This window comes from Malania oleifera, chromosome 4 (assembly GCF_029873635.1).
Source record: "Malania oleifera isolate guangnan ecotype guangnan chromosome 4, ASM2987363v1, whole genome shotgun sequence".
NCBI classification, from domain to species: domain Eukaryota; kingdom Viridiplantae; phylum Streptophyta; class Magnoliopsida; order Santalales; family Ximeniaceae; genus Malania; species Malania oleifera.
This window is the reverse complement of record NC_080420.1, coordinates 75,978,112-75,990,991: the sequence shown is the minus strand read 5'-3', so window position 1 is coordinate 75,990,991 and position 12,880 is coordinate 75,978,112. Positions and strand designations below refer to the sequence as shown.

The following is a 12,880-nucleotide window of genomic DNA, read 5'->3' as shown; positions in this document are numbered from 1 at the left end:
CCAAGTTAACCTATCTTTGCAGATCAAGTTAGTACAGGTATAAGTGAAAAAGACATAAAGGTACTCGATCAAATGCAAAGATCAAGTGGACATTCAACTAGGAAAGATCAAAGTGGACACTCACTTAGAAGGACTCAAGCACATCCAACAAAGTCATAATGTAATAGAGAGTGTTTTGAGGCAAGAATCGATGTAACTTGTAGACACTCTAATTTTTACCACGTCATTTTAATTATGAAATAGGGGTTCTGTATCGAGTTAAGTTTAGATTTTAAAGGTTGGGGTTGCACATTATTAATGGACTATTCCTAAGCTCCTAAGTTAATCGGGTTGTAATTAATTTGTTTAGCCATTCATAAGTGTCCTTAACCGGTCATTTGAGGGAACTTAAGTGGGGTTAGGAATCCTTAAAATCATTACTTTAGCAAAAATTGTTTGATTAATTGAAAGTCCTTGAATTCTTAATTCACATTTGTTTTTTACCAAGTCCCTAAGCCGATATGGTTACAAATAAATTACCCACCTAAGCATGCTCTTAAGTGCCGATTTTTAAGACCGGGTTGTGGAAATTTAGGTGGGGTAAAATCCTTCGTTGATTACGTGGAAATTTTTGGAATTTTAATTTTTGTTTATTTTCATGCACAAGTAGTGGCCCAATTGAAATACTTTAGAGGGCATGAGGTACAAAGAAAATACAATACATGCAGTAAGAATACCGGGAAATATAGTACAACTACACAAAGGGAAATATAGAAAAATGTGCAAATATAGGAAATTACAAAGGAAATACAATTAAAGTCACATCAAAGTCTTCTAAGGTATCGTCAAAGCACGTTCTGAAGCATCTCGGGGAGGTCCTGTTCACCAAATTAGAAAGAAAAATCAAAGAAGTTAGAGCTATTAAATTAAAAATCAAAATAAATATGTGCACAATAGGTTCTCGAGAGAGATCACAAACTGTTGAAATATTCCCTCCACTAGCTGCTCGAATCTCCATCGCAGGAATAAGGGAACATATTTCTGTTGGAACGGATTTTTGCTAGGAGGGAAAGAAGCAATTGAGTGCTAATTGGACCTTGCCTAGACTCCCTATAAATAGGGAGTCTCGTGCAGGTAGAAGGGGGGAGAAATTAGAAGGGAGAAGAGAGCAATTAGCACAGACAATTGAGCAATTGTGATAGAAGTGAGAGAAGGAGAGAAAGAAATTGAGAGAAGTTCCAAAAAGCTGCAACAATCCTGCATAGGCTCCCAAGAGTAGGAGCCAGTTCCTTAAAAGGCACATACCACCAGTGCCAAACCATCCCATATGAAGAAGGCACACCATAGTGCCCACATTCAGAACCCAAAAGGACAACAAAGGAGGACGCCCTAAACAAACGTTCTACAAACATACAAGGAGGACAAGAAGACCGAAGGAGAGGAAGGTAGGAGGTAAAATGGATAGGTTTTCCTTTCCTTAGTTGTATTCTAACTATGCTAGACTGTGTATGAAATCGTGAATACAGGGAGACAAACCTAAGATCGAGTTTGACCCTGAACCTAAGACTGAGCCTTGGCCAAAACTCCCTGAACCTAAACCTAAGACTAAGCCCTGACCAAACCCCCAAAACCTCTGAACTAAGCCTTGACCAACCTCCTTTGTAGAACCATATATTGTATTAACATTTGCTGAAGATATATTCAAATAATGAAAATATTTCATATCTCGAAGAATTGTGTGTATTGTGGCACTGTCAGTTAAACAAACTTCTTCCAAAGACATCTTAGAATTGATCAAAACTTTAAGACAATTCACACTATAACACATATTTTAAAAATCCATTATTATAATTGATCATAATAACAATAAATACAATAATTTATTTATTAAAATCAAAATACAATATTGCTTACTTTATATCTTAAAATATTGCATAATTATTTTCATCTTGATAAACAGAGTTAGATGGTCCAACATATAGGTCTAGTGGAACAATATTAACAGCAAAATTTGTTTCTATTTCTCTACTGTTTTCCTTTTCTCTTATTGAGATTTGGTATAGATCTACCAAGTGTCTGGGCGTACGACAGGTACACGATCGATGACCTTTTCCTCCACATATATAACATTCATTTTCATGATGACTGGGTCACTGATTTTGACCATTATCCCGCTTCTAGGGGTCATCCCTCTTATGGGGGTCATCCCTCTTTTGGGGATCGTAATCTCACGTTGATGCCAGTGATTATTTCAACTATGACCATGACCATACCCACGACCACACTTGCGGCCTCGTCCTCGACCATGAGATGTGTTCATATTCACTCCAGGGAATGGGGTCGAACTAGTTGAATGAGTTTGGTAATTTTTCATCAAAAGTTTGTTATTTTGCTCAGCGACCAGAAGACATAATATAAGTTCAGAAAATTTTGTAAGTTTCCTCTCCCTATATTGTTGCTGCAGAAGTACATTAGTGGGATGAAAAGTAGTAAAAGTATTTTCAAGCATGTACATCAGTAATATTTTCACCACATAATTTTAGATTTGAGCTAATCTTATGCAAAACTGAGTTATGTTCGCTAACCATTTTAAAGTCTTGCAACCAGGTGCAACCATTCATATCGAACTTTTGGTAAAATCATAGTCTTTTGGTGGTCAAATCTATCCTTTAAATTTTTTCTTAGGATAAATGAGTCTTTAACAGTGAGGTATTTAGTATTTAATTCTTCATCTAAATGATGATAGAGAAAGATCATAGCCTTTGCGCGATCCTGCAGGGATGCGATATTTTTATTTAAAATAGTGTTTCCCTAATTCATTGCATTTAGATGAATATCAACATCAAAAATCTATGATAAATAATTGTTGCCTTTGATGTAAAGGGGAACAAATTCAACTTTACTTAAATTCGACATCCGAATAAATTATAAATAATGAGACAATTTAGAAAACAAAATGTGAAAACTGAAATAAAATTGAGATAATAATATAATATTATTTCCACCCTTCTGGGGTACTTAAATATGTTTCTTTAGAAACATTATATTATTTTTCTCAAATTGTACTTTTTAGGAGTATGATTCCAATTTACAATATTAAATTGAGTAATAATTTACCATCTCTTCTGAAGGTTAAATATACTACCTCATATGGATAATAAACGTTTCATCTCTTCACGAGGTCGAATTTAAAATCTCTTTGAGAGATTAAAAATATAATACCCTCTTTATGAGGTAAATATTTACCATTTTTTTAAAGATTAAATACATAGCCTCTTCAGGAGGTCTATCTCTTTGGAAAATTAAATATGTATACGAGATATTTAAATATATTGTCTCTACAGGAGGGCTATCTCTTAGAGAGATTTAATATATAGCATCTTTAGGAAGACTATCTTACAATCTCTTCTGAAAATTGTACTCTTTAAACTTTAAAAAAACATATTCTCTTATGGAGAATATTATACTCTTGTGGAGTAAAAGTTACAAAAAATAAATTAAATAGGATTTAAAGAAATATCTCAGATAGTTAGAGTCTCGTGCTGATAATGTGTTATAAAATGTAGGAAAATAAATAGAGATGAGAGAAAAATTTGTGTGGTTCAGCTATGCCTACTTCATGAACAGATGGATAAAAAGCTTCACTATCTTGGGAGGAATTATAAGATTATTTGGAACCGACCTTGTACAAATATCTTCGGCCTCGTATAAGATATCTCTCTTCTATTTACCTCTCCTATTCTTTCTCTATGCCTGCTTAACTTCAAGCATGCAAATGTGTATACAAGCAAGCACTGCGTTTGTTACAAATGAGGGGGAGGGTGCCTTTTTATAGGACACTAAGGATAGCAAACTATTTATTGGGGCAGAAAAAGGAAGGGGTGGAAGATAAAGATAAGAGGTGAGAGAAGGCTATTTAAAGACCTAAAGTAAATGAAGCTACTAAGAGGTTGGGTTTGGCAGGTGGACAAGAGAAAGGGACTCCTGGAGATTGGCTGGAGATATCCTTTACTATATAGTAAATGTTTGATATTTCATTAAAAAGATAGAAAAGGAGGCCTATATAACTCAATTCATATTTTTCATATCACCACATGCATTTTTTATAATTCTATGGTGGCAGTGGGCTAATGGGCCCGGGTTTAAACTTGAGCATGTGCGCGCATATACGTTATGTAACCCCAAAGGCGCGAGTACATGCTGCTTAGGGTTGAAATGGCAAACACAGCGTTCTGCATCCGCGTGTTAAACCAGCTAAATTAAGCCGCTCTGGATAGATTACCACACTCACCCAAGTTCGTTCGTTCATTCTCTCTTCCTATCATAGTAACTGGAATATTGCATGCAAGAGAAAATCCTCATTCATCTATAGACATTTGGAAAACACCTTCATCCATCCGTCGTCATGTCTATCTGTGGACTCTTTCTTCTTCCTTTCTTTTGAAGTTGATCTTTGAGTTTGGGAATATTTTCTTCGATTTGGAGACGATATAGAGAGCAGAAGATTTTAATGGCGGCAAGGGCTTCCAGCAAATTTCTGAGGGAAAAATTCTGTGGAAATCTGAAATCCGGTGCTCTGCGAGGCCTCAGGCGCTCCTCTACTGCTAGTTCTGCCCCTGATGCTGCTCCCAAGATTCCTCACTTTTCGAAGAAAGTATGTATATTCTCTCTCCCTTTCTGAGTGTGCCTCTGTGTATTTGTGCCTTCGGTTTCGTTATTGAGAAAATGGAAATGGAGGAAACGAAGATAAAGAGCAAAGGAAAATTTGAAAGCTACGATATTGGTTGTCTGGTTTTCAGAATGTGAAAAACTTCTTAGTAGTCGTGTTGGGTTTATTTGATGCATTGAGAATGTAAGATTCAGAGCTGTATCGTCCTTTACTTTTTCTGGTAAAACAGTACTCTTACTTTCGATGGCTCTTCTCAAAATTATATTTCTTATCGGCAGCCAAATAGAGCTTCGTTTCTGTTTGAATATTTTAATGCTTTGTTGGTTGCTGTGATCCTATGATATATCTACAAGGACCTAGATAGTTTTTTAGCGCTGTTTTTTGTGTAATTAGTAATAATGGATATCTATTTGAACTATTTCTTACTGCTGCTTAAAATTTCTAAAAGCCTCATTTTTTCCTTTTTTCCCTGCACATCGGGCCATGTACTTGGTCATTCCCTTTTTTGTTCATGTTTTGCCCTTTCTGAGCCATTAACCTTGTTACCCTCTTTTGCATTTCATTTCATTGTGCGATCAATTATACACTGTAAAGTTCTTCCCTTTTTGAGATGAGCCCCACATTTTAATGTATGCATTAACTTATGTCTCTCAGGTCTCAACAATAACTAAAAATTGCTTTCTTACACATAGATTGGCTTTGTTTGTGACAAACCTCAAAGCAACCTATGGTTGCTCACTTGAGAAGCAGACCCAAAACATGAGATATGTCACAAACATGTTGACCCAGAAAAAATCCAGAAAATCATGGAAATGGCAAGACATATATGCATTTATTAAAAGAATTATATAATTATGCTATAAAATAGGGGATTTATTCGTAAAATTAGAGTCTTGAAGTTAAGTTGGTGTTAAAAAAGATGAAAAATGAGAAATCTATAAGACCAGATAGCATAACAATTAAAGTTTGGAAATTTTTAGTGGATAAAGGAAATATTTGGTTAACTAATCTTTTCAACATTATTATGAAAAGTTAAAAACCAAGGAAATGTCAGAAGAATAGAGGAAAATTATGTTAATACCTTTATACAAAAACAAAGGCGATATTCAAAATTGTAATAACTATCGTGGAATTAAGATTCCGAGTCATACAATGAAATTATGGGAAATGTTAATTGAACAAAGAATAAGACTAGAGATGAGGATTTTAGAGAATCAATTTGGTCTTATGCTTGAGAGATCAACAAGAGAACCTATTTATCTTTTAAGAAGATTAATGGAAGTGTAGGGAAAAGAAGAGGGACTTGCATATGGTTTTATTGACCTAGAGCATACAATAGAGTATCTAGGGAATTTCTTTCGTGGGTCTTAGAAATGAAGGGAGTTTGCAGTAGATATACTCAAGTCATTAAGGATATGCATGATGGTAGTGACTAGCGTTAGGACTATAGGAGGTGAAGTTAGAGATTTTCCAATCACAGTAGGTGTACATCAAGGTTCTACTTTGAGTCCTTATCTTTTTAATTTAGTGATTGATGAACTTACCAGGAATATTCAAAACGAGATCCCTTGGTGTATGTTGTTTGCATATAATATTGTGTTGATTGATGAAAGTAGGAGCAGAGAGTGGAATCTAAGTTAGAACTTTGGCGAATCACATTAGAGTCCAAAGGTTTTAGGATCAGTAGGAATAAGACAAAATATATGAAATGTAATTTTAGTAAAGTAAGGAGTATTGGAGAGAAGATTAAACTTGATAATTAAGAAATTATTAGTACTAATAAATTTCGATATCTTGGATCTACTATGCAAGCAGAAGGGGAAACTGAAGAAGTTGTAATACATTGAATTAAAGTAGGTTGGGTAGAATGGAGGAGTGTATCATGCGTGAAGTGTGATCGGAGAATTCCCTTAAAATTAAAAGGAAAGTTTCATAAGACGGTTATAAAGCTTGCTATGCTTTATGATTTAGACTATTGGATAACTAAGAAACAAGTACAGAATTAAAAGCTTTTGAAATGCGAATGTTAAGGTGGATGAGTGGTATAACATTAAAAGATAAACAAAGGAACAAGCGTATACACAATAATTTAGGCATAACACTGATCGTAGATAAGATAAGGGAGGGGCGACTTATATGGTTTGGGCATTTGAAACTCAGGCCTAGTAGAGCACCTGTGAGGAGGAGTGAGTTTGTATTGTTTCTGGCATGAAAAGGGTTAGGGGTAGGCCTAAAATAACTTGGAATGAGCTAGTGAAGAAGGATTTAATAGTGTCCATAATCTAGTAGACAAAAATGCTCTTGATCAGGTGAATTGGAGAGAAAATGCTTGAAGTTGATTTTATTGTTATCATTACGTTAGCGACTTACGTTCAAACTTAGTTGATACATTATATTTATACAAGAAACAACGACATGCCTTAAGATCCCAGGAGAAGGCACCTTTCCTCTAATATTTTAATTTTTTAACATCTTCTTCTTCTTCTTCTTATTCTTCTATTTCTTTTTAAAGTTTTTTTTGATTGGTTCTTCATCTGTACAAATAAGATCCCAATCTTCTGAACAATTTTGAAAGTTTCCCTGTTTGTGCCCCAGGACCCCAGCCATGTTGCAGCCATGTTGATAACATGTCCATGCCGCATCAAATGTGTGTTGACGCCCAAAGTTTATATATATTTTTGGTCCAACATGTGTGGACAGTCGTTGTTAGAATGCAATATTTTGAGATCTTTTGGTCAATAGAGCTTTTGAGATAATTTTCTAGTGTTAGTCTTTGCTGTTTATGGGCAGTTGTTAGCAGACCTTGCTATATAAAAAGTTCTGGTATAAATCCTAAACTTCTAATTCTATTATCAAATTCTGGAATTAAAGTAGGTGGGTGGTAGTCAATTTTCCAAATAAATTCTTGTGTAGTAGGGTTACTATTTCCTGTTAATGAATATCTGACCAACTTCTGTAGCTTACAATTTTAACTGATCAAGATATTTGTGTACGATCTTGGCATCTCTAGTAATGATATTGAATTCAAAAAGCTTGCTAACATCAAAGATCCCTGAGTTCAAAAATTTTTGACTTAGAGCTCTGGAGCAAAATGAAACTTTCTCGTGTACCATTTTAATCAAGCTTGTCTTTGTAAGTATATCAACGGCACTTTCTAATTTGGTAATTTGAGATTATTAATCCTACACTATATAGTCTAATCTCCATTTTAGCCATTTCATCCTCATTAGTGCGCTGCACATTCATTCCCATTACAGCTATTGTGTGCCTGGCCTCATGCTCCCACCCTGCATTTTTCATGTGCAAAGCTAAATATTGATTTGTTAGATGTCGTTGAAAGGCTTGTTGTAGGTATTCTGATAACCCTGGAGAATTTCTTATTTGTTCAAAAACCTTGGTGAATTATGTTTTCCGATAGCTGTTCTTGTTCTGCTTGAATTGGTCTCATTCCAATTGCTGATAATTTTTTTCCCATTAGAATATCTCATGAAAACATGAAGTACAATATGTTGACATTGGATATTGGAAATATATGTCTGAATTCAGTCTTGAGCATAAATTGAATTCTTGGCTTCTTCTAAAGCTATGCCTTTATTTCTTATTGGTGAATTGAATAATTTTTCTTGGTTTGTGATCTATTTTATTTTTTCATGGTTTACGATTTCATTTGTGCAGTTTCTTTTCTTGGTTGGAATATTGTTTGATTCTGTTTTGGGCTGTAGGGAAGGTTGTTTACAGGAGCCACCTTAGGCCTAGTTATAGCTGGAGGAGCTTATGCAAGCACTGTGGATGAAGCAACATTCTGGTATATCATTTGGATGGTTGAATTATTCCTTTTCTTAGTTATTGTGACAATTTGTTTCTAGTTTTGGCATGATAGTGTTATTCATGCATACATGTATGACTATTTACCAATCTCATAATTTTCTTTCTGTTTGAAAAGATAAAATGAGGCATCTGCAATTTCAAGCGGTTGTTCCAATTTTATGGCTTCTTCTTCCTCTCCTTCCACCCCCCTTTAATGGCTTGATCCATGTTTTTTGAAGTAAATGTCACCTGTCATGGTTCTAATATTTATCTTAACTAATGAAGAATATCATATTTCTTCAATTTGAAAGAATATTTAATGGGTCTATTTGGTTGGAGGGAAGTGGAGAGATGAGAAAGGATGCTTGTAGGAGAGAAAAGGAGAGCAGAAAAGAAACTAGTTTCTCTCGACATTGTTAGTTAATAAGAGAGTGGAGAGAAACACGGGAAAAAGAAATAAAAGTCAAATTATCATTTACAAGATTACCCCCATAAGACTACTTTTTAAAATTGTGGATGTTTTAGCTTTTAAACTGTTTGCCTGTTTCTTTCCATTTGTCTGCAATCTTGGGGAGAAAATACTTACTGTAGTATTTTTTTGTCGGTTGTCATTACCTTAGTTTCAGCCATAGGTGAGATCTCCTCTCTTGTTATTTCTTTTATTATTATTATTATTATTATTATTATTCCAATAGTTGGTTAGTAGTGGAGATTTTGTATTTATGATTTGTAAGCTTAATATATGCATTTTTATGTTTTTGTGTTTCCATTTGCAAATCTTGGAGTATACAAAATTTTTCAAAAAGTACTATTGCACTTTTTTTTGTCATAATTTTAGTCTAGCTTGGATTTACACCAAAAATTGTATGCTTTAGATTTTTCAAATGCATTGTATTGTTTGTGTGGTTGCTACCGGTTGTAGGGTGTGATTTAGAAAACTGTTTATGTGAAATGAGTTTGCATTAAAAAAAAAAAAACAAACTCAAACTTGTACTTTGCAGGTGTAACACAACTTATCTTTGTGCGCAAAGCCGGTTCCAAGCTCGAATAAAGGAGTAAGGTCATGTTAGGTATCTGACAGCTAGCATAAAACTTTGTCAGATCTTTATATCATGAATTCTTACCAAATCCACCGTTGTCAAGGGAACAAACTGGGTCAGTATAGAAGGGAGAGGGCTAAGAAGTTAGCACAAGAAAATAGGATTAGATTAGCAACTTGGAATATATGCTCTTATGGGCAAAAGTATGGAAAGAGTGAAATAATGTTTAGAAGGAAAATTAACTTAATTTTCTTTCAAGAGATGAAATGGGTAGGGAAGAAAGTTAGAGAAATTGAAAAATCAGGATTTAAACTTTGGTTTATTGGTAAAGAGAAACATAAAAATAGGGTGGGAATTATTGTAGACAAATACCTAAAAGATAATGTAGTAGATGTTAAAAGAATAGGGGATATGATAATTAAAATCAAGATAACTTTAGGCTTGGGGATAGTGAACGTTATTAGTGCGTATGGTCCCCCCATAGGATTAGCAGAAAATCTTAAAAGAAAATTTGGGAAGATATGCATAGTATTTTTACAAGGGATACAAATATCTGAAAAAACATTCATAGGAGTTGATTTGAATGGACACATTGGAAAGGATAATATATGCTATGAGAGGATACTCGAAGGCCATGGATATGGAGATAAAAATGAGGCCGGGTATACAATCTTAGATTTTGCCATGTCTTACAATTTGGTTATATTGTATACTTTCTTTATAAAAAGAGAAGAACACTTAATAACTTTCAAGAGTGGGTATGATAAAAGCCAAATAGATTTCTTCTTAACTAGGAGCGAGAATCATTTATCTTGTAAGGATTGTAAAGTTATCCCAGGTGAAAATTTGGCTACACAACATAGAGTCCTATTATTAGATGTACATGTTAAAAAACAGAATAGAAAGAGTAACATAAATCAACACAAGAGGACTAGATGGTCGAGCTTGGAGGGAGATTATATATTAAATTCAAAGATAAAATGATCAAAGAGTGTGATTGGACAGTAGGGGGTAGGGTAGATGCAAATATTGTTTGGAAAAAAATAACTAATTTTATTGTAAGGATAGCAAAAGAGGTTTTAGGTGAGTTCAAAGAAAGATACTTAGGTAGTAAAGAAAGTTGGTGGTGGGATCAAGAAGTCTAAAAAGCCGTCAAGACAAATAGAAATTGGTATAAAATATGACAAAATTGTTGAAAGCATAGAAAATCTAGAAAAATATAAAGAGATGAGAAAAAAAAAAAAAAGCAAAAAAGACTATTAGTGAAGCCAAATATAGAGCTTATGATATTTTACATACTAGATTAGATACAAAAGAAGGAGAAAAAGACATTTATAAACTTGTTAAAGTTAGAGAAAGAAAGTGAAATGATTTAGGTGTTGTAAAATATATAAAGGACGAGAATTTTAATGTCTTAATTAGAGAAGAAGACATGAAAGAGAGGTGGCGAAGATACTTTGATAAGTTGTTAATTAAAACCAAAATGAAAGATTGAACTTGGAAGTGATAAATGAGAAAAAGACTAAAAATAGGAGATTTATTCACAAAATTAGCGCCCTTGAAGTTAAGATGACATTAAAAAAATGAGGAAGTGGGAAATCTATGGGACCAGTGAAAGTACCAATTGAAGTTTGGAAATGCTAAGGGGTTAAAAGAAATGTTTGGTTATTAATCTATTCAACACTATTGTAAAAACCAAGAAAATGCCAGAAGAATGGAGGAAAGTACGTTAGTGCCTTTATACAAAAACAAAAGCGATATTCAAAACTATAATGACTATTGTAAAATTAAGATTATGAGTCATATGATGAAAATATGAGAAAGGGTAATTGAAAATAGAATAAGACTAGAAATGAGGATTTCAAAAAATCAATTTGGTTTTATGCCTAGAAGATCAACCACAGAAGGTATTTATCTTTTAAGAAGTTTAATGGAAAAGTTTAGGGAAAAGAAGAGGGTTTATTTTTTTCTTTCTCCAGTTCCACAACCCCCAAACTTATTTTTTTGTTATTCGGGTTGTATTATTTGTACTATTAATTTTTTTTTTTAATAGAAAATCAAAGATTTCTCTTGCTCTCTTAACTCTATAACAAACTTTTTCTCTTCTCCAATGACTAAGCAAATAGCAAATTTTTTTGAAAAGGTAGGATGAGTGTTTATGGGTTAAAAGGTGTGGTGAATGAAAGAAAAATGGCCAATGTGTTTAAGGCTCAAGGGGGTGACTAGAGATAGGTAATTAGGGTAGGCTAGAAAAGGTTCAAACGTTCCAAAGATGGCCTAGATCATTTCTCTAGTAGTGTGCTGCCTAGGATTTCGCCTCGAGAGATTATCATAGGTTCTAGAGTTCAGTGAGATCTTATAAAATATCTAATTTACATAAATATACTCTATCATGGTATTGTGCAAAAGTGTTCAAAGGAATTCAAATAAATCAAGCAAACACAAGAATTAAGCACAAAACAAGACAAATTTAGCATTTTCCACAAATCCAATTCAATTTCAATTAGGTAATATCATAGGCTTGTGATCATCAACCCAAAACCAAAACAAAACGAAAAGGTAATATTTTTTGTGATTTTCACAATACATATACATATATATATATATATGTATGTATATTTAAACTAAATAGATACTCTAAAATAAATTACCCCTACCCCCAAACTTAAAGAACACATTGTCCCCAATGTGAAGAATAAAAAAAAAATGGGAAAAAAATGAAAGGATAAAAGTAAACTTTCCAGGAAAGAAATTCAGGTTGCCTACCAAAAAGCGCTTGGTTATAGTCTTTAGCTTGACTTTTCCTTCTTTGAATCATTGATCAAACAAATCAATGGAGACTTTTTGCTTGTTAAAATCTCCTTCGAAGTAGGGCTTTAGTCGTTGACCATTAACTTTGAATGTGCCTTTTGAGTCGTTAGAAACCTCAATGGCACCATACGAGAAAAATCTTGTTACTGTGAATGGTCCGGACCATCGGGATCTTAATTTTCCGGGAAAGAGGCGAAGTCTGGAATTATAAAGATGAACTATTTGGCCAACTTCAAAGTTTCTCTTGAGAATGTTTCTATCATGCCATCTCTTGGTTCTCTCCCTATATATGCGAGCATTCTCATAAGCTTCATGCTGAAACTCATCCATCTCGTTGAGTTGTAATATCCTCTTCTCACCTGCTGCCTCCATGTCAAAATTAAGAGTCTTGATAGCCTAGTAAACTTTGTGTTCCAACTACACCGGTAAGTGACATGCCTTCCCGAAAACTAGATGATAGGAGGACATACCAATTGGCGTTTTGAACACTTTCCGGTATGCCCATAATGCATCGTCCAATTTTTTGGACCAATCTTTCCTTGAGTTGCTCACGGTTTTCTCCAATATTCGTTTC

General features: G+C 34.0%; 1 protein-coding gene across 2 annotated transcripts in view; it reads left to right on the top strand.

The window, feature by feature from the left end:
* Positions 1–4,071: 4,071 nt before the first annotated feature.
* Positions 4,072–12,880, top strand: part of LOC131154556 (dihydroorotate dehydrogenase (quinone), mitochondrial) — a 70,179-nt gene continuing 61,370 nt past the window's right edge. Inside the window, exons 1-2 of one of the 2 annotated variants that reach the window (XM_058107393.1) lie at positions 4,072–4,633; positions 8,371–8,453. In XM_058107393.1, the coding sequence (XP_057963376.1) occupies positions 4,490–4,633; positions 8,371–8,453 (227 nt within the window). In that variant the 5' untranslated portion in view covers positions 4,072–4,489. The remainder of the gene's footprint in view (positions 4,634–8,370; positions 8,454–12,880) is intronic. The other variant, XM_058107394.1, reaches the window with a different exon arrangement.